The sequence below is a fragment of the Pundamilia nyererei genome, unplaced genomic scaffold (genome assembly GCF_000239375.1).
Source record: "Pundamilia nyererei isolate P.nyererei 1_Seehausen unplaced genomic scaffold, PunNye1.0 scaffold00004, whole genome shotgun sequence".
Classification (NCBI taxonomy): Eukaryota; Metazoa; Chordata; class Actinopteri; order Cichliformes; family Cichlidae; genus Pundamilia; species Pundamilia nyererei.
The window spans coordinates 1634292-1657739 of NW_005187405.1; the positions used below are offsets into that span (position 1 = coordinate 1634292).

Genomic DNA, 23448 nt, shown 5'->3' on the forward strand with positions numbered 1-23448 from the left:
TTTATCCTCCCTCTCACAATTAGCAGAGACAAAGAAATCCTCAGGGGTGTAACATTAGATAAAACCTGAGAATGAATACTAATAACCTTACTGGAAATGATAAATTAGTTCAGCAGCTGCTCAGCAGAGCTCCAGGTGGTTTTAACAGTATTAGCACATGAGGGTGCTCAGCTTTAGTTTTTCAGAGTACTTTTGGAGATATTAGTTTGCTGAAAGACTGCAACAACCTAAATCTTGCTGGAAGTGAGCTATCTTTATTTAATGTAAGTAAATGAGCATAAGCATCTCTGTTAAAAATAAAATGAAAACAAATCGGTGATTCGTGCGTTTATCTTTTCATTGAGATTTACCTGAAAGTGTATACTTAAAGGGCAGCTGATCTGCATTTACCTTGAGTGAATATACGACATGGACAAAAGTACAGGGCAACCAAAAAGAGCTGCTCAGCCACGGAAACCCACACCATGAAGCTCCTGGTTTGGAGCCCTGCAGTCACTGAGTCAGCAGAGTGTTGCTTTTACTCACCTCAGCAATCCTACTCTGTAACTTTACGTGGTCTGTGAAAATTTAATTGTAAAATTGTTATGAGAAACATCCTTCGAGGAGCAACTTTTTCCTTTCTTACTTTGAGTACAATTCAGAGTCTGTACTTTTTCACTTTTACTTGGGTAAAAAAAGTTGCTTCAGTACTTTTACAGGAGTATTTTTTAACCCAGGTGTCTGTACTTCTGCTTACGTAAAGAAAGTCTGTACTTTTGCCACATTTGGTAACAAATTACTTTCTTTGGCAAGTGATTAAGTAAAATGCTGCATTATATAATACGGTACTTTTTTAAAAATAATAATAAGAACACTGTGTATTATTACTATTCTTTAATTGGTCTGTTTAGAATTTAAACTGAAACAGCAGTCACAAATCATTATTATTCGATACTCACACAGACCTTTGGTGCTTTTCAATTTCTTCATTCTGTTTTTAGTGGTGAGTCGAAACAAATTCCATCGAGGATTCAAATTCTGGCGAGTGTAAAGTTATGTGAAGGAGATGTAAAATGAAAATGACCATAATATAGAGGAAAATCCAAAGAACTGGGATTTATTAAAAAATCTTTCTGAAAAACATGTTAATAAATGCTGTATGTGTGATAATGTTTGTGCATCTCCTGACCCTATCTCGTCCCGTTGAGAAAGTCATAGACAAAATACAGCCATATATGCATGCACTAAGATCATGTTAGTGAGAAAATGTCAATAATCACTCCAAAATATTTGCTTCATGAGCACGTCATAACATCAATACATACACAAACTACCTGGCATTAATTCAGTGGCCAAGTGACATTGCCAAAGGATTTCTGGAATACTTAACATCTTCATGGAAGGTATTTGGATTTTGCACATTTTTTCAAAGTCATTTCCAACAACAGGGAGGGAAATTGAGTCATTTGCAGGTAGTGCAGAGGTAGGAGAGTGGTTATAAGTATATGTTAGCTGGAACTCTGACTTAGCTTTGTGCAGCACTTGACTGATGGCCGCCGCTGCCCTCATCCATTACTCTGTCACTTGTTTGAAATTGCCTTTCAAACGTTCTGGCACTTCTGGAAAAAGTGGGTTCTACTCCTTTTTCTCCTAACAGCAGATAGAAGCCATGGTGCCATGCGAAGACGCATTTTATTTTACTTGCTCAGCTGTCAGATCCTGTGCGACCACTTCAGAGATGATTTAGCCCTGTGCTGTGGACCGAATGTCAAAATGTGTGAAAAACACAATGGGCAAAAATAATTAGCAAGGGTAGTGGGGGGAAAGTGGGCACATCCGTCAACTAAAAAAGAAAGAAAAGATATTTGAATGACATAACTGCAGTTTTGACTGGATGGCACAAATAACACTGACTCACTTGGTTCAAGTGTGAAATTCAGAATTTTGTTTACAGCTTTCAGTTCATCCATAAGGTAAAAAAATACAGTATAAGCTCACAGCAACCAAAGGCAATGCGGCAAGGGCAGTCTCTCCTCTTGTCCTCTGCTCTGTCCCTGTGTGTGGGCTTGGTGGTGACATGACAGCTCATTCCTAGGCACTATTAATGACAGAGCTCCCCTTTTCTAGTGCTGACTATCATCTATCAACCAACGGCCAAAGCAGTCATTGCTCCTTCACTAAATTACAACCCACTGCATGAGACATAAAACTGGATAATGGGCTGAAAATTAGCAAATTACAATCATTACACTGCCATAATTGACCCTTGAGACCCGTGTGCAGAAGTACACATCAGCCTTAAGGTAGTGTGTGTGTGTGTGTGTGTGTGTGTGTGTGTGTGTGTGTGTGTGAGGCTCTTAATTAGGAGTATATTGGACCGTGAGGATGGAATCTAATTTAGTGAATAGCAGCAAACCCAAAGCTAACTGGCAGTAAACAGAGAGTCTTAGACTGTTGACACCCTCAAATGATTTTGCTCTACTCTCCGGTAAAAGATTTTAAAACATAAAAACATGAAAGGGAGAATTGTTAGATATAACAATGTACAGGGATAGGACAGCCTGAAAAAGCAAGGCACAAATATATGTATTTGTATATGTATTATTTCTAATATTTCTCTCTTTTTTTTTTTTTTACAATTACAAAACTCTGGAAATCCAAGAACTTCGGAAAGACTGACTTGTATAATGGTTCTTTATAGCTCTTACATTGCAGCTGAGGTCATGACAAAAGTTGTCAACTGACAGGCTGACAATTTATTAAAGGGACAAATGTTGCTGAGAAATAAGCTCCACTAATTAAACTTGATAACTTTTATTCCTGCAAATGTAAGCTTACTGGATGGATCTGCAGTTAATCTTACTATATGCACTATATGTCTTAATATATACACCACAAATCTCGTTCTGTTTGTCTGTCTTTGTGTTTGTTTATTTGTCTGCAATCTCATCCTAGACCTAGACTATGAGGACTTGAACCACCAAACCTGGCACACAGGTACATCCGAGGCCCCTGAAAGTTCTTAACTATTTGAGATATTATAATGACATCACTTAGCAATGGGTTAAAATGTGCCATTCTTAGCATTTGTGCCACTACAACACTTTATAAAAGCATCCTATCGTTTTAATTGCATTACAGTGGCATGTCATTGATAGCCACAAAAGTTGCATTATATGTGGCATATTATAAGCTGTAATGTTGTCTAGCAAGAACCTACCGAAAGGCTAAAAAGACCAATTTTTACCATATATACAACATCTATCACATATATTTTTTAAAATCTTTTTTCATTGTGATTAAGTATGTCTGAATCACGGCTAATTCATGCTGTTCAAACAATAGTGTAGCATTGGCATGTATAAGTTTTATTAAAACATTAAATTAAAATGATTAAAAATTTAATTCAATAAAAATAATAGATGATCTAATAAATCTAATCTAATAAAATGATTAAATGTCAGACTACTTCAGTCAATCTTGTCAGATTCACAAACAACAGAGGATATTTTTTCTGTGGTTCTGTACTCATATATTGTCCTGGATATTGAAGTACTTGTGTTCCTCCATTCTCATCATATATGCTTATGTCATTGTTGTTGTTGTTGTTGTTTTGCACAGGTATCAAATAATGCATTTTTAATCAATTCAAAACACGACACATGATGTTATCACATGATAACATCATGTGTAATATAGGCACAGATTCTCTGTTGATGCTTGTATTTATCCAAGCACTCCAGTTCATACCCATCTTAAACTGGACAGGGGAGAATTTATTTCATATAAATATAAAATTACTTCCATAATTAGTCTTATGTCATTTAGACAAGATGCAAATTCAAGCACTCTGTGCCTGTGTCCCCCAAAATATTAAATTAGCCTATTACATGGACTTTTAATAAAATAGCAGGAGCAGCACTCAGCAAGGTCAACAAAAGAGAGCAAAATATGCGAATTACATTTCTGTGACTACCAGAATAAAACATGGAATTGAACAGCGTCAAATACAGAAGTGGAGTCTAACTGACTTTTAAGACTGATACTGATAGTCAGAGATGGGCAGTAACGCGTTACTGTAATCCAATTACTTTTTTCAGGTAACGAATAAAGTAAGGGATTACTATTGCAAAAACAGTAACTGGCAAATTGCTAAACTTTGGCAATAATGTCAGACCACCAACAAATGAGTCAGACTCTAAGTAGAAGTACATTCAAATATTTCTAATTCAGTAGATTTACACTTGATTTATTATCATAATTTTTAATCAGTTAAGTTTTAGGGAATCAAGTATTTTATATAGTGTTGACTCATTCTGACCATAACCACAGCCTACCAGTTCCTTAAGAAAGTGTTTATATGCAGGTGGTGGTTGGTCTTGTAACAGTACATACAAATATAAACTGTAACAGAAGGATTTCTTTAAAAAATAGGCAACAGCATCAACATCTCCAGTTAAAGCGAGTCAACAAATGGCAATTTGTTTTCTCATTATTTCATTCCTTCCGTCTCACATTTATCTTGGTCATTATCCAGATTATTGCAAGAACAGGTGACAGAACAACAGAGGTTTAAGTGGTTTACAACAAAAGAGAGGTGGGATGGCGTTAGGAGGGTGTAGGGGTCATGGATGATGGAGGATAAAGTTAGTCTGACTAATTCTGATATTGTACACAGGTCTAAAAGCCAGATTATCCTATTTTATGGTCGCATGAACAAGGCAAATGGAGTGAGGAAGATATGCAAATTGCTCTCTAATTGGCCTGTCAGGTTTCTGAAGCCCTGTCAAACCACTGTCAGAAAGAGAGAGAGCAGGGGCCAGAGCCAGGGAACACAAAGAATTACTGGATTAGTTTCAGCTGCTATTCACTGCCCATTTCATTAAGCAATTTCAGCTCACACCAGGACCATGGGTCAGTGCTCCATGCTTGAAGAGCAGATTTTTCAGCTGTCATTTTGACAAGAGAGGCAGCACATCTCAGCCCTGCCTTCCTCCTCCACACATTGCTGGCTCAATGAAAAACACAGATACTGCCAGTAAACAAGCGTTCACGAGCTTCCCTTCACTGTAGATGGTACCAGGAAGGCATATTCAAGTGTTGAAAAGGTGGCAAGAAAAAATTAGGAAACAAAACGGTGAGCAACACATCCTCATCCCCTCACTGATTCAAAGTCATTTAAAGAAAAAGTCTCTCCTCTTTTTCCCCTTCATCAATACTTCGACTAGTAATACCAGGGTAAGTTTGTGGAGTTGTGTTCGTAGTATTCAATACGTAAATTAATTTGATATACGGTAGGTTATTAGTGAGTAGGGAGAGTTTTCTAAGCCCGGCTCATTAGCAGCTACAGTGTTACCAATGACATGTGTGGTTTACTTGGATACTTGTAGAAGATTTATCACTCAAGATTATGAGAAATTTAATTATTGAGTGAATTTGTAATTTCACACCAAATGACCCTTTTAAAGCGGCCTTTGATATCAATATATTTAAATATCTGATGACTATGATATAAGGTTGAAATACTGAAACTAAATGTGGATTTTCACTCAAAAATTCAACATTTAACTTACAGGCCCTGTACAGCGGAAGATACAAAATAATAAATAAATAAATAAATAAGTAGGCTTGCTCTTAGGCTCCAGCATAAAGTTATCCAGTCATTCACTCTAAAGCATGAGGAAGAGCCAAAGATCTAAAACAATAATGCTGACTCTTGTTCATAATATGTGTTTTTACTGCCAAAAGTACACGAGGAAAGACTTTTAGTGTCACGTAAAACCACTGTATTTGTCAAATGTACCACTGTCTTAGCTAATGTGGAGTGAAAACCTTCAATCTAAAGAGTTTGTTTCCACACTATATTACCTACAGGTATATGTAATCACTGTTTTTTATGACTTTTTTTTTTTACACATCTTATAATCCTACAAACTTATGCTACAGCTGCAGTTGTTGGAGACTGTAGAACAACCACAATGACTGTTATTGTGTGCAATGAACTTGCAATTTTGCAAAACTTTGAAATGGTTGCTTTGAAGACGTGGAATAGGTCTGTCACAATGGTGATAAAATGGCAATACGATGGGTTCAGTCTACAATCAGTCTGCACACACTAAACTACTTACATTCAGAGTCCAGCCAGAATCTCATTGACTTTAAATAAATAGTTACTTAGTTGCTGCAAGACGGTGATTTAACTGCAAGCTGATGTGGGCACTCAGCAACCTTGCCTTTATATAAGCATATAACCAGAATACCAGATAGAAAGCCCTTCAGTCTCCTATTGCTAAGACACACGTTGCAGTCAGCTCAGCACAGACTGATAATCAGTGCATTGATGAATTCTTCTGTTTTTTATGGTACAGTCTATTTTACAGGAAATTATCTGACCCCTCAAGGCATGAATATAAAAGCAGCAACATTCGTCCCTTTAATGAATGAAACAATTCTACATTTAAAAAAAGCTGTCACAGGTGCAGCACATCCCATAGATATACACAAGCACACACAAAAACACACTCAAAACCTCAGCTCATTACAAGTTGGGCAGCCGCACACACACTAAAAGAAATGGAGAGTAATCGGGAAATTGAAAATCATCGCATAGTGTCAAGAATTGAGAGACAGATCCAGTGTAAAATAGAAAAAAATTGGGTAATACGGTGATAATAGAAGGGTCTGAGTCCTTTGTAAAATCAATCAGAGGCTAAGAGGTTGCTTGATGCCGTGAGCAATTTGACAATGCATTGACGACAGAGCTCCAGTGGAGCATTACTGGATGTGTAATTACTCTGACCATCTTATATGGATCCAATTAGCTTCCTTCAACAGTGAAGAGACATAGCACTTCCCATGATATAAATGGACTCTTTCACTGTTTGTCAGTGTTTTCCGATAAAAGGGTAGTACCAGATCATAAGTGCATCTTTTCAGAAACAGGGCATTTAAGATGATTTACTCATTTAAGATGATTTGAGTTTATGATACACACGCTGCATTTTCCTTGAAACAAACCAAGGATGAAATCAGCCTCATACCATAAACAGACTACATCTGCTGAGCTTTAAATTCTGTAGACAGGAACCAAAGGTCTTATAACCAAGCGCAAGAATGGGCAGTACAGTTAAACACAGGTGGGACATAAAGAGGAAAGAGTTAGTTTCATCCTTTATGGTCACTGACAATGAAACGCTACAAGTTGAAAATAAATGACCACCTGTAAACACGAGAACAAAAACCCCCACATCACCCGCAGGCCAGGCGGCAATGCTAGTGCTATTTAAAAATCCCCAACTATCAATACAGTATTGGATGCCTTAAAAACTCAATAATATTTACTGTTAAAATTAATAAAAGCCATAACTCATTGTTTTATATTTAAATATTTTAAAATTAGCTATTAAGTGCAATAAGTGAATCCCTTGATAGTAAGCCTAACAAATCATATATTTTAGTACATTCAGTTGCTGAAACCAACCATCCATCTATTTTCTTAAAAGCAACAACTTTGGATGTCTTTATTCGATTTACTGGTGATTGTTCATGCTCAAAGTCTCTGAAGAGGGCTAACACACCAAAATCAAGCATTCACACTTGCAGCCAATTCAGAATAACCAGTTTACCTAACACTGTGGAAGGAAACCAGAGTACCCAGAGAATCGACACAGGCAGAGGGATAAAACATGCAAACTCCACACAGAGAAACCAGCAAACCCAAACCTGGGATTTTCTTTCTGTGAGGTAACAGTAGCCTCTGCATCGCTGTGCCACCCTGTACTGCAGAGCCTGTATCATATTTTAATAAATGTAAAAGCCTTCACAGATGATTAAAAAAAGCTGGAAGCCATTCAATCAGTTTTGTTTAGTGTTTATTAGACATTATGCTCTGCAGACCAGCTGGATGGGCCAACTTATGGCTCTTGGGCCAAATTAAGCCTATAAGACATAAATTAAGTAGCACAGCTATAATACAGTTCCACCTCCACTGTGCATTTGTTTATGTGTCGACAAAGTACACAAACTTTATGGAGTTGTACCACTAATGCTCCATTATGCTCCAGTGAAAGTGCTAAATTTTGACTGATAAGCATAACTACTCATCTTATCTCATGCATATCTTATTGTGTTTAGATAATTAAAACATTTTCAATTAAAAACATGCAAGATAACAGGTGACATTCCCAGTGGGTTTCTTTCTATAAGCAACAATTTTAACTTATTAATACTCACTTCATAATAACTCAGCTCGTGAGTTTGGCTTTGTGTGCTCTGTGATTACTTATGCAGGGAGCTAACAGACACGGTACTGACAGAATTAAATGAGTTTTTATAATGCTGTGTGCTAATGGCGGTTGCAGCAGAGTGAAATCCGGTTTGTAGGTGTCAAAGCTGAAGAGGATGCAGAATCTTTGATGTTCTGTTTCATGTTTCAGACCTGCCTCGGTGTTACCTCACAACTAAGCGCCCACTGCAGAAATTTAACCATCGCACAAAGGCAAAGAGGACAGACAGAAGGAAGAGGGAGAACGGGAAAGAGAGAGAGGCAGACAAAGTGATATGTTCCTCTCGTCCTTAGAGAAACAGACACCTGCAGGTTTGATCAGACTTTGCCTTCAATATCCTCTCTTATCCTTTGATGATCCATCACATCGTCTCTTTCTATTCTCTCAGTCTCATTTTCGCACGCACACACATATACTTCACATCCTCATCTTGGATGGATCTTTGTTTCTGTCTTTCATCTCCTTCTCTTACCTCACATTTTTTCCCCTCCAACATTTCCTGCCTCTCTCCCTCCTTGTTCCAATTTCTGTTTTTCTCGCCACCTTTAAATTTTCACTTAGCTTGTGCTTCGTTGGGCTCCACTTTTTAATTGTCATCTCTGCTTTAGTCACCAAGGTGCAGCCTTACTTTCAGGTACTTGGTTTATGTAGTTTTGGATTTGGCAAACTGATCAAGAATTGTCTTGGCTTGAAATAGAGTCTTTTCCTGTTGTTTTGGAACAGATGATAAGTATTGCAAACAGTGATACAATTAGGCAGCACATCAATAGGCTGTTATTATCCTGGTAATATTTTTGCTCTACAAAGGAAAGTAATAATGAGGTTAAAGGGGACCGTCCATGGCTCACACAGCAATAAATAGCTGAAACTGAACTTACACAGACAGACTGATTCAGCCCCCCTGTTCCCCCCTGAACAGGGGGGCTGAATCTTCACAAACTGACTTTTCTTAAAATTACAAAAAAATGTATACACTCACACGCCTGAGTAAGAATCATGTATGAAAGGGAACATGGACAACAAGATTTGTTTTTTCACCTGTTGTGTTCTCCCTGTCCTGTCTGCTAATCGATGTCAGCTGTGTCTTCCAGGTGTTTTCCCTTTGCCCTACTTTCCTCTTGTATTTAATGTCTGTGTCTGCTCCTGCTCGTCGTCACGTCGTACCCTCATTCTGGCCTGTGTAGTTCAATTTCATGCCCTCATCGTTCTGTTCCGTTTCCTGATTTATGCCTACAATAAAGCAGTGGACTTTGAGTTTAAACTCCACCTCCACGAGTCTACATTTTGGGTCCTTTTTCCTGCCTGCCTGCACACAGCCATGACAGAAACAAGCCACCCTTAAGCTGCAAAAACAGAAAGAAAACAGAGAAAGTGCTACAATATTAGGAGTGACAAAATCTACAGTTTGGTGCATCCTGAGAAAGAAAGAAAGAAAGAAAGACAGAAAGAAAGAAAGCACTGGTGAATTCAGCAATGCAAATGGAAGACAACGGTGGTGGATCATCGCAGAATGATTTCCATGGTTTAAGAGAAACCAGAACAGCCAACCAAGTTAACAACACTCTGCAGGAGCTAGGTCTATCAATATCCAAGTGTACCATAAAGAGAAACTACAGGGAGTTTTCTGCAAGGCAGAAGCCACACAAAAACCTCAAGAATAGAAAAGCTAGATTGAACTTTGCTAAAAAGCCAACACAGTTCTGGAAAAACATTCTTTGAACAGATGAAACCAAAATCAACCTCTCTGTTTATGCAGATATATTTTTAAGATACTTAACGGTCAGAGAGACTGGCCTCAGAAAATGAAACACAAACAGTTCATTAGGAGAAATAAACAGGTGATGATTTGATTCAATATTTAAAAAAACAAACAAACCAACCACAGTAAACTTAAAGTGACAATTGCCAATAATAACCATGAGTGTCCAAATGCAGCCAATGGGAATGATCAAACATGTTTTTTGGCACAAATAGTTTGCTTGTGATAGCCTGCTCTCACTGTCATTGTCCATCTGGCTTCTCTGTTTTCTCTCATCTGACTATTCACACTTTGCCTCCCATTCTCAAACAATTCGTGCTCCTTTACCCCGTGTGTGTCCTGCAGTGGAAACAATGTACCACAGTAGATTATTCTGGTGCCATGATGAATGGTAAGAATCTGTGTCTGTTGACTGTGGCCTTGAGATAAAGAGTAGGCAAATGAAACTGTCTGCTTGGCTTGCTGCACCCCAGAGTCCACTGTCACCATTCCTCATGCTAATTTGATTGAGAACGCTCTATCAGCACATACTCCTCGACCCACACACCTTTTCTCAAGGGACGTGTAGGTGGTGGAGCGGGGTGGGGTGGGGGGTGGGGGTGGGGTGGGGGTACAGGATGCCATCAAGCCACATAGTAATAACAAATTTATCTCCAAGATGCCTGTCTCAGCGTATAATGTTCAAGTTAGGCCCACTGTGGGTAGTTTACATCAAAGTGAAATGTGGCGCTGCAGACGAAGGCAGGACAGAGCCAAAGACGAAATGGTAAAGAGAAAAAATCAGATGTTTAAACATGTGAGATGGGGTAAGAAGCGAAGGTGAGACAGTCAGCATGATTAAAAATAAAGAATTACAGAAGAAAAGTACCTAGCAATCTTCATTTGTGTTTCCACATTGCAAATGATGTGGAGCCAGAAGGATATCCCTCTCCTTTCAGCAGTAAAACGAAACCAGGATTGATGAGAGTGTATATAATGCGCAAGTGACTGGCTGTATATGGGCTTGCTAGGAGCAAAGCGTCGACACAGTGAAGTGGAAGAAGGATAGCTGGATTGAGAGAGAAAGAATGTGGCGCCGGGTGGAGAGAAAGATACAAATGAAGGTCTAGATCGAGATAAAGATTTGAGAGAATAGTTCAACTCCAAAGGAGGGCATTGTGTGCAAAACCCAGGGTGAGCTGTAGCAATTGCCAGGGGAGATAAATTGGGACAGAGCTGCTCTTTTATGGCCATTTTTTCAGTCTCCTTGGTAGCTATTGTATGGGTTTCATTCATTAGACCGTATGCAATGAAAAACATTCAGGGAGAGAAATATCACCAGTCAGCAGCCAGTGTACAGCTCTGCGTTTTCCTCTGGGGCAATATTTCACAAAGCTTGACCTTCTCAAGTAAACAAACCACATGTTAATCATGGAGAAAAACAATTACAATTAATTTCCTCTTTTGTTTGCCTACTTGTCACGGTGTCATTAAACCTTTACCACATCATGGATTTGGTTACCAGGGAACGTTATGTGCTGTAAAATACTGTAAGGCTGCTTTGGTGGACAGAAACAATGTCTGGAAGCGGTTTCTTCAGTGTCTTCACTTGTAATGAATAAAATATGACTGTAGTTGCTATTGTTGCTAAATATATTCTGCGTTTTCTTCTGAGGTGAAACTAAGTCTTCCTTTCCCCCACAAGGGGATCGTTAAATCTCTATACAGTACATTTGCAATGCAGATTCTACAACATTTGGGTTACACCATAGAGTACTACACAACATGTACAACGTTGTTAAGTATAAAAAGCTGTTGAAAATGAATTTCAGCTATTTCACACTCTTTACAGTCAGCTGTATTTACCGATTATTTACAGAACAGCTCACGAGAAACACCGAAAGCAACAGAAAAGATTGCTTTGGCACAAACACACACAAAAAAAAGAGAACAGAAGAAGAAAAATAGCTGAGTATCAGTTTTCCATGGTTGTCAGCTCTGGGATTAATAGCAGCCATTTCGCCATAATGAGCTGTTAAGCGTTAGCTGCCAAAAGCCTCTTCGTTTGCCTTTGAGTCTCAGAATACTTTGTCTAATTATAACAGCGCTCTCTGTCCCTTTTCTTCCTGTCACTGTCAGCACTGCTGTACCTGTGTAACGCCTGCCTGATTTTAGCTCTTGTTAGGCGATATAATCAGCTCGAGAAACTACGATCTGGAGATGAGGTTCATGATGATGTTGCACCATCATTATTAAATGTGTCACATGTGAGTGCTACACCCAGAGCATCCACGTCTATGTTAAAGACTGTGGTTTGTGTGGCAGCTCGAACTTCAAACACGAGCGCAATAAAACGTTAAACTGAACAAAGGTTGTTCCTTAGTTGTTTTTCACGCTACCCGGGAGATTTGTACTGCACTACAACACAGAGAACTTTTTTTTCCCTGTAAAAACTTACAGTGAGTGCTCAGTAACCAGACTTTCAAGTGAATGCAGATGCTGCAATCAGTTATTGCTAAAGGGCACATGCTAGACACCTTAAGGGTATTAAAATCTTTGTAAATATATAATAAACTAATTAATATTAAATACTGCAGTGGCTGGGATTAAAGCAAATGTATGATAGCGGAATACAAATAGCTATAATTTAATTTAAATAAAACTGGAGCTGAGATGCTGTTTACTACAATGCAAATTCAGTGAAGTAAACCCCGCTTAAATTCTAGGTGAGTGTTCTAGTGAAAATGACAGAGCATTGTTTTGCTTCTGAAATAAATATTGTCATCATGAAACGCTGAGGAGAGATATATTCATATGTTTCAATATTTAAGAGCAACCTTTTGTTGAGGTTAATGGGGCATTTCAGCTTATGGGAAAAAATTGCCTCAGCAGAAGCCACGAAAAGATCCCTGACAGGAAGACCGAAGAGGCTGTGAGAGAATAAAATAAACCTATTTTCGTAAGCTTGAATACCTTGGTCTATGCATTTGTGAATTTAAATTCCTCAATCCTGGCCAGAAGTTTTCTGTTGAGTTAGAAAGAAGGGAAACTCTTTATTTTTTTTAATTTTTTGGGGCCATGTAAAGTAATTCTGCACAACGGCAAGAAAAAAATTGTTCTCTTTAAAAAGAAAGCCATTTGTTTTACACTGCTAACTGTGATAAATGGAATTCAGTCTCCATGACAAACAGTGAGTACAGAGAACTGGTGGATCATCTGTTTTTGTCTTGGGGTGTGAAGTTGCCACAGTTGCCTGCACACAGCACTGAAGCGTCCTCGTCAAAGTCTTCTCTATTTGTGTGTGTGTGTGTGTGAGAAACACTCTGTGTACTATGTGCGTATATAAACATGCTGCATTCTATTAAAATATGTGTACTTTGCTGTACAACAGATATTAATGTGTTTGTTATTTTGCATTTGCATTTCCTACCAGCATATGGCACCGGGGCATCCTTGTCTAGAGCTACCAGCGGAGGGTCCAGCAGCACTGTGTCCATGTTCTCTGTGATCACTCCATGATAAGAGGCTTCTATCCATGGCTTGTGCTTGTTGACTGTGAAAAGAGGAGGAAGGATGGCATAAATGATACTGTCTTAGTTTGTATAGCTGTACTTGAGAAATTCAATGCACATTTTGTTCACAGTATTACTGCAAAGACATAGTGTAGCCATTTATACATTGCCCTAACAAGTAAAAGATCCCTGGATCCCAAGAGGAAATTCAAATCCCATTGGGAGTACATCAGGGAAAGCAAAAAACAAAAACAAATACAGAGCTGCCTGCTATAGTGATGCCTTGTGAATAAGGGAGGAGCAGAAAGTAACAGCATTACTGCAAAGACTGGTACTTTCATTAGTTTATGACCATGTTTATCATAATGCAGTGAGTCACCTCAACAGACAGACTCAGAATGAGAGACGCAAAAGGATATAACCCTCCACTGGAGTGTTGCTTTTTCACAGGTGGCAAAAAGGAGCAATAAAAGTCAAGAAGCGAATAGTGTGGAAAGAAAATGTTGTTTGTTGGATGGAATTTGTGATTCTTTGATAAAGCATTGCAGAAAAGCTGTAAACTACACTTTGACTTCCAGTACTGTGCTGTGCAAAAGTTGCGAGGTCCCCCTTATTTCTTTTCCAGCCACACTTTCTTGTAATTCTTAAAATTGTCTTAAGCAAAAGTTCTACAGACTTTCAGAAGATCCTTTTAGGTTTTTCTCTGCACATTGGCAACTTTTTCACTCATTTTCAGACCCAAACCCCCAACCCTTTACAGAGGAATTTGTTGTTGCTGTTGTTTTGTTTTAATTTTATTTGTCACATACACAGTCAAACACAGTACGATATGCAGTGAAATGCTTATTGCTTTTAAAGGAAAAATAACCTAACTAAAGGGATGAACCAGTGCGGTGTCTACGCCTAATAGTTAATTTAGCAAAAAGAAAGAAAAATATCTTTAGGAACTGTTACTGGCAGCTTGTTGCAAAACACCATCATTTGTTTGCATTTCATTAGCTGAATTTACAAAAAAGGGCAAACATAACACAAATTGAGAGGCATAAAATTGTATTTTCATACTAACAAGGTGATTCCCAAAGTTAGCTTTGCCAAAAGCTTAGCATAGCTTACCACTGTGTGCATCATCTCTTTTAAAAATTGAAGGAAACTGAGCAAGCGGAGGACAAAAGAAGCGCCATCTTAAAGTCATGTCCTTAAGAAACTGTGAAAAAATCCAGCAAAGACCTGACATAGAACATGAGAGATGCATCTGGCCCTTCAGTTGATCCACCTATTATCAGCCAAAGCCTCATCAGAAATGGTCGAGGTGGAAGGCTAACTGTCAAGAAGCCATTCTTAAAGAAGCAAAATAGTGAGAAAAAGCTGAGGTACGCCAAATTTCAAAAGAACTGGACTTAAAAAATCAATGACAACAGATCTGAAGGAATTGCCCAAGAAAGTTCTGAAGAATAACAATATTTGGACATATTGACTTTCAAGCTTCTTACAATTGTCTGTTTCCCTGTTTTTTACTCTGTGCATCTCTATTTATTACTATACAATTTCTAGTATAACCACCATGCTGCAAATCACAGGTTAACACAGATCACAATCACACATGCAGGAATTACTGATTTCTTTAAATTGGACATTCTTCTGCTTCATTGCAGCAGGACCTCACAAATACACAGACACCAGCGTGGCACAAGAAAAACCATATGCGCTTGGCCACTTTTGTGTATCCACACACACATACTGCATCTCTGGTGCACAAGTGTGAGTCCCTGCAGGGAGCTGGGATGTCAACCCGACCTTTCAATCCATTGAAGAGGAACACTTTGTCTCATGCCAATGAGCAGATGACATGTCCAGCTGGCAGTGATTTAAAATGCATCAAACTCTTCCTAAAGCTTTTTCGCCACTTTTCATCTGTTTGAACAAATCTTAGTAGTTTTGTCCTACTATCCCATTTTCTGCCCCTGCTTGTCACTGAATTGAGAGGACAGGGTCAAAAACTAGAAAATAGGTCTGAACAAAAGAAACACAAATTTAAAGCAACATGTTTGATGTGAAGGAGAAAAAACCCAGAGACAAACACATTTTAAGCTTGTGACAAAAGAGTGGCTTATATAAAAGCCTCTGGAACAAGTTTACGGTGCTTTCGAAGCTTTATTTTTAGATTTATAACATAAAAGCAAGACCTAAGAATCTTCATCTACATGACCTTTTGTGTTAACTCTTCGTCACATTTGTCTTATAATCTTTCATTGTGCTGCCAAGGATCTAATGTTTCTAGATGGCACTCCTACCATGCTGAGAGAGAGTACAGAGTGGATCATAAGCAGTGAAAAATAACCACAAGGGATGACATTATTCATGGAAGAAGTGTCATCTTATGCTCATGCAGTAGATAGAAAGCACTGCAGCACACAGCATGACTCTGCTCTGCTGGAATGCGAAAAGAGAAAAGTGGAGGTCTGTTTTCAAGTGGTATTTAGGTATCTTTACTTCAGGAACATTTTACTTGTAATGCTGGATCCAATGGTGCATTAACCAGGACATTAAAACACATACACTTTTATGTCCTAATGCAGGTACAGCCTGATCCTTATGTTTTTCAGATTTCCTTGGATTTACTCTTCTGTGTAAAATTACCATAAAAAAGTAGACATGAAATGAACTGAAACAATGTTACAGAGAGACTCTTGAAAGTCATGATAATATTAAAGTGAAGTGCTGAGGTGACTATAAAAATGAGCAGTACCAAAGTGATTCTTCATTCCTGTGTGCCTGCACTAACCATGCATAAATACATATTAATCCATCATGCTCACACAGCATTTCATTTACATTTGAAGATGTCTTCAGTAAGTCTAATAGCAGCCCACAGCCAGTTCAGTTTACTCATGGATGGCGAGTTCAATTTCTAGCTCAAGGTCTTACATTTATCCCAAACAAATTGGGTGGTGGTTGACGCAGCAGAGCTGGGAGTTTTTAAAGGTAGTCTGATATTGGAGCTATATATTAGCAAAATAGCACACATCAGACCATGGAAATGGGCTATTACCAATACTGGCTTTCATGACATGAAGTACTGTAAAGCCATTAGTGATGCATTTAAAGTATTCATCCTTGACATCCTTGTACTGAGCCACAGTAATGAAACAAAAATTGCATTCAAAGAGAAAAGAAAAGAGTCTGGAACAACTTTCTAGAGAAGATCAGCTAAACTACAGCAGCAGCTTTCTATAAGACAATTTCTCAAAGCTGAAAGCAATAAAGACCTGTCTATACTCTCCATTTATGTGTGTTCTTCCAATGTCAATTTCATCGCTAATCCAAGTACCTTGTTGCATGTTTGTACAGACTCAGGAAAAACACAGGAAAATAAAGATTGTACATTAACACAAGCGGTGTTTCCTTTTTGCTTGATGAGCTGCTATAAACAAACATTGGCTCAGATTCTTGCTGTCATGTAGTCACAGTTTTTCATCCGTAAAAACGTGTCGACGTATCATTAACTGTGTGCATGTGAATCTGCAGTCCAGACTAGTACACACACACATATACAAAGGCAATTATAAACTGAGCTAAAAGGGCTCACTTCTAAGCCAGAAAACAGGGACAGACAGCTGTTTTGATTATAATACTCAGTAGTTGATTTTGGAGGACATGTACGTACACGCTGGGGTTTTTTCCCAATGTTTGAGCAATTTCTCCACAAATTTAAGCAAATATTATTGTTGACATATTCTAGAGTCACCACCTACTTCCTGATCAAGTTCACAGCATATCAATATATCTAATTATCTAATATATCAAATGGCAGCAGTTCAGTGAATTTAAGTATGTAGGCATGGTCGAGACGACCTGCTGAAGTGCAGACGGGAAGAAAGGTGACTTTGAACATGGTGTGGTTGAGGGTGCCAGATGGGCTGGTCTGAGTTTTTCACAAACTGCTGATCTACTGGGATTTTCCCCACACATCCATCTCTAGGGTTTACACGTGTTGAAAAAAGAGAAAGAATAAAGTGAACAGCAGTTCTCTGGTTGATGCCAGAGGTCAGAGGAGAATAACCAGGCTGCTTTGAACTAACAGGGAGGCAACAGTAACTAAAACAACCACTTATTACAACAAAAGCATGCAGAAGAGCATCTTTGAATGTTCACACATGCAACCTTGACGCATGAGCTATAGCAGCAGAAGACCACACGCGGTGCCACTCCTGTCAGCTAAGAAGAGGAAAGTGGGGCTATAGTTCTCACAGGCTCACTAATATTGGACAATAAAAGATTGAAAAAGTGTTGCCTGGTCTGATGAGTCTTGATTTCTGCTCTGATATTCAGGGTCAAAATGAACATGAAAACATCCTGGCTTGTATCTATAGGTCAGACTGCTGGTAGTGTAATAATATGGGGGATATTTTCTTGGCACACTTCGGGCCTCTTAGTACCAACTGAGCATTGTTTAAATACCACAGCCTACCTGAGTATTGCTGCACTATGTCTATCCCTTAATCACCACAGAGTACCTATCTTCTGATGACTGCTTCCAGCAGGATAACACAGAGCTAAATATCAAACGACTGGCATGAAAAATCAAGACAGTTAGTTGTCGAGCTCCTTAAAATGGTATGTTACGGCACAGAGAAAAAGCCAGTAGTTCACCAAAGTCAGTGGGATTCATGCTTTGCATGTCTAAAATTAAGTTAAAATCATTGTAATAGGCCTGGAGCCCAGACAAAAAACAGTGAACTGAACAACTGAGAGACAGACGCTGCCATCCCCAGACTCAGGCTTCCCTTTAATAAGGTTACATGTGTCAATGGCCACAATGTGCATGGCGTCTTTGGCCACTTCCTGAGATCCATCTGCAGCCATTACAGAATTAGACTTCACATTATGGAAGACTAATTGACTTACTAGAAGAAACAGTCTTAAAGTCGATCTGTGTGTTTAGAGCATTGTATAAAATCTGATATGACAGTAATATAGAGACAGACACAAGAAACAAGATAGTGAGTTCCTGTAAATAACATTAGTGGAAAAGATTATTAACTTGTATCCATCCTGCTATTGAAATCAAAATATCTGTTGTGTTGTCTTCCCCTGGTCACTGAAGCTCATGAAAATATATTACTACAGGGACACAATTGGATGATAATCTATATTTAATTTAAGTCCCAGCTCATATTGTAAGACACTGCGTTAGCGTGCCAGTATTGATCAGTTTAAGTCACGTCAAATCCATTTCTTTTCACTGTGTGTTCGATTACAGGTGAAAGATATCTTTCCTTTGGCGACAGTAGAAAAAAAGGCGAGACTACCAAGAGGTGATAATAATGATAAGAAGAAGTATAAAAGCAGTATAAAATAAGTAGGAGGGCAATACAGATAAAATGAAAAATGCAGAAAGGGATTAAAATGAAAAATGTCTAAGATGGCTTTTACTGATTCTGGAAGGCTTATTCTCTCATTCAGGACACTTTGAATCTGAGGAGCTCCTTTTAGATCTGAGACTTGGTAAAGCTCCTATCAGAGAATCCAGACTGGTTTAGAGTTCATGTGTCTATACAGGAGGAGCTGGCTTAAAATCTCACTCCAACACCGCCCGTCATCGGTGAGGAAAAGTAGAATAATACAAAGATAAAGTAATAAAGTATTACCTGAATGTGAAAACAGAAAAACAAATTCAAATTGAGAGCTAAGAAGAAGAAATTAAAAGGGGGGAGAGAAAGAGATTGACAAGAGAAAAGATAACAGGAGTGGCAGGCAGGAAGGTGGGGTGAGGGAGAAAGAGGGGCAATAAAGTGGTAAAAGAGAGGCACAGACAGACAGAAGAATAGACTGCTGCCTGTACAACCTTACAAATGTTTCCATTTATTCTCCTATTAAATTATTAAACTGGATTCCTATAGGATGCACTTCCAGAATAACAGCGCTGAATGGAGGCAGCGCCACGTCTCTTGAAGAAAGAGAAGAGGCTTCTGAGTAGGCCAGGTTTTTAAAATACATCCCTGGCATTAAAAAGAAACTGATTATCACTTACTGCTGTCAAAATAAATAAGACTGAGTCTGTTAAAACGATTTCTGATTACATTTGTTGGGGGGGAAAAAGTTCTCAACTCTTCAAATTGTAAAATACTGTTTAAACTATACATTAAATCAGATTTAGTGCTGATTTAAATACATTGCTTCTTTTTTTTTGCCCCATCACCCTGATTCTTGCTTCATTAACAGAACAACAACAAAGACTTGTATTCAATTATTGTTAACTGGCTTCATGTTCATTTTACACAAATTAAGGAGCATGCAAGAGCATGTTATTCATATTCTCGCACAAAAGGAGATTACACATTAATTACCCACCTTTGAGAAAACAGCAACGCTGAGACTCTCCCTGACACCACGAGATGTAGCACAATATTTAACACTGTCTTTTAACTCTTGCTTTCTCTAATGAGGCAGTTAAACAAATCATCTTATTTTACTCTTTTATAGCGATGTGTCCATGTGGGAAAGTGTTTATGATGCTGTTAGTTTAACAGTAAAAGCGGGCAGAGAATTAAAACTGCGGACTCAGACTTTTCAGCTTGGTTAGAAAGTGATAATTGCTTCAGCGTTGAACAGTGGATCTCATTATATCACACTTCTAACAGTAATTGATGGCAGCTTAATAGCTTAGATATGTAGGAGTTTATGTCTGCTAGTAATAACGCAGCATTAGCAGCCATGATAGACCAGTTCAATCAAAGTCGTTAGTGTGCCTGAAAATATCCACAAAGTTACATTACCTTTATGTATATAATAATACACTTAAAATACTTAATTCATTACTTTATCTTATTATTATGATAAAAGATAATGGACAATATTATTCATATTTTGTATTTTTTTAATTTTCATTTGATTATTTTTCCACTTTTTGAGGAAAAAGATTAATCTTTTTTGATTAAAAGGCAACATTTGTTGCTTACCCCAAATCTGCAGAGGACTTCAGTGTCTTGCATCTCATTACTTTAGATTTACAGCATAAAACATTTGAAATATTTTGTTTTGGCTCAAACTAATAGCTCATGTGGTACCTGCAGCTAATTAAAAGGCCCTGTTAAAACACTACCTAGAGTAAACATTACACAAAGTTAACAATAGCTTGGTTCAGTTTCAATTAAATTCATTGTGCCGATTCGCAATACTCATCTCCAGAAACTTTATACTGCAAAACACATTATAGGAAGAAATCATGAGCAAGTCCCAGATGACTTTAGCATCTAGAAAGAGCCCCTTCATGAGCTCATGACACACCAACTCCGATTATAGTTCATTCAGCTGCGTATGTAATACAGTACTTGTTTGCTAATACGTTATCCAGCTATCTTTAGGCTTAAACTCAGGTTTTCTAGTTACACAAAGGTGATAGTGTCAACACTGAAACGCTATTGATCTTTTCCTGCAGCTAAAAATAACAGGTCCAACATTATCTACACCAGTTCGACTGCTTATTCTAATCAGCCTATAGCGTGTCAACTATTCAATGCTTTCAGACACATAGAGATGGTCAAAACAACCAACTAATCAGAATGAGAAAAGGGTGATTTAAGGGACTCCGACCTTGGATAGCCGTTGGTGCCAGACGAGCTGTTCTGAGTATTTCACGAACTCCTGATCTACTGGGATTTTCTCATACAACCATCTTTATAGAGAATGGTATGAAAAAGAGTAACTATTCAGTTCTCTGGGTGAAAATCCTTTGTTGATGCCAGAGGTCAGAGCATAATAGCCAGACAGCTTTGAGCTGATAGAAAGGCAACAGCAACTCAAATACCAATACAAGAGAATCTGCCAACACAACATGTCCAACCTTGAAGCAGACAGGTTGCTGTATAAAAAACACACCGCGTGCCATTACGGCTTGCTTGAGCTAATGAGTCTGCTTCAGTATTCAGATGTTTGAGTCATAATTTGCTGTAAATAACATAAAATCCTGCCCTTTTCTTTCAGTGGTTTAGGCTGGTGGAAGTGTAATAGTGTGGAGGATGTTTTCTTGGACTTGGACTTTGGGCCTTTTAGTGCCCACTGAGCATCGTTTACATGCCACAGCCTACCTGAGTGCTGCTGACCATGTCCGTGCCTTTATGACCACAATGTATACATCCAGCAGGATAACGAACCATGTCACAAGGCTCAAATCAGCTGGTTTCAACATGGCAATATTAAAAGAAACAGCGACTGTGTGACTCTATCATGTCCATATGGACCAAAATCTGGGAAGTTTTCCAGCACCTTGCCAGAAATATTCCAAACCAGTACTAGCAAGTGCTCAGCGAGTGTATTTTAACTTCTAACCTCTGACCCCTCCTCTTCTCTGCTTTGACTATTGGACATGGCATTACTTTTAACTTCACATGTACATGAGAACCACAAAACATGCTCACTCTATTCAAAAGGCATGTCATAATATATACTAATACCTGATAGTTTTCATAGACTCAGCCAGTCTTTAATCATTTGAAACTACTTGGAAATGATTGCTAGTGTTTCACCTCTAGGAATATATACATATAGTTGCACTTCCTATAATAAGATTTCCCCATAGGTATAACATTCTTGGAAAGTATTCAAACCCAGAGGGACAATACACAAGCAAAATGCATTACTTGGTATGTAAATTAAGCAACTCAGAGATTCATCAGTGGGTTCAGGAGACAGCTCTTGGAAACACCGACACATAAACGAATGCAAAAGTTAAATTCAGAGAAGGGAACAGCACCAGTAGATTAGACATAAGAAACTCCAATGCCAAAGAGACAGCATGACTACATTAGGTCTATAAGTACTGTGAGCATCGGCGGTGAGTTTTACAGTCCCACTGCTGAAGTGTAAGCTGCAGTTAGCAAGTACAAAAGTAATTAGGCATATTGACTGCAGCATCTAAGCTGTGCACTCAAAGCAAAAGTGGGTCGTAGATGATCAACGCTTCATTTTCAGAGCATTAATTCTCCTCAGTTGCATTCTCTCAGGACCTTTCTGCCTTGTACAGTTGGATTTCCAGGCAATATTGTTGTTTTTTAGTATTGTTGATTTTTCCTTAACTCATTAAAACAGCCATAAACTCTGGTCTCCATCAACCAGGAAACATAAACTCCCCCACAAAAGTAGTTGTGAATACAATTAGTTCACGGAAATATTGATCGGATTTAGCTGTCCCCACAATTCCATTAAGACAATGTGATGGTTGCTTTCAAGTCTTAACAGCAGTATGTGAGATACAGATGTGCCATAATTGCTCTGTAACACACAATCCCTTCTCTGTCTGCTGCTGACTTCATCAAAATGAACTGATACAGGGGGAAAAAAGCCTCTTATTTTCTGCACACAATGCCTATAGGCATTCAAAAGAAACAACTGAAGAGTTGTGGTATTTGGACAGATGATTGTGCGATTGGAAAATAAAATAAAATGATCATTTTAACTTGAAAATGATAAATTTGAGATGAAAGGTTTCAATTTCTGGAGGATCTAAAAAGTGTGCAGGACCCTATGGAGAGATTACAGGGAGTGTGTCGGTGGGGTTATTTTGGAGTATTTTTGCTTCAAACAATTATAAAAGAGATAAATGAGATAAAATGTTGCTATGCTGCATTCATAACTTTTGCTTTGCCCGTACTAGAAAACCAGGGCACCCCTTTTCTTTACAGTGGACTGCTTCTGCTAGTCTTTCATTTATCTAGAGGAAGCAGAAGTTGCTATAAAGTTCAGGTGAACCTATGGAAAAACTGCAATGCTTCCTGGGCCTCATCACCCCCGTCTGCACCTGCAGACCTTCCATTATAGATGATGCAGCGAGGACCACATGTTACCCATTTGGGAAAGCTTGTTGTTTGAGCCTCGTTCCTCCCCAGATAACCGTATGGCCCAACAACCTCCACTGTTATTTATTCTCATTGATTTA

General features: G+C 38.4%; 1 protein-coding gene across 1 annotated transcript in view; it reads right to left on the minus strand.

Annotated features, from left to right (window-relative positions):
- Nucleotides 1-23448, minus strand: part of LOC102198559 (calsyntenin-2-like) — a 147972-nt gene that overhangs the window by 59009 nt on the left and 65515 nt on the right. The window contains exon 2 of the mRNA XM_005721087.1: nt 13433-13555. Within this exon, the coding sequence (XP_005721144.1) occupies nt 13433-13555 (123 nt within the window). The remainder of the gene's footprint in view (nt 1-13432; nt 13556-23448) is intronic.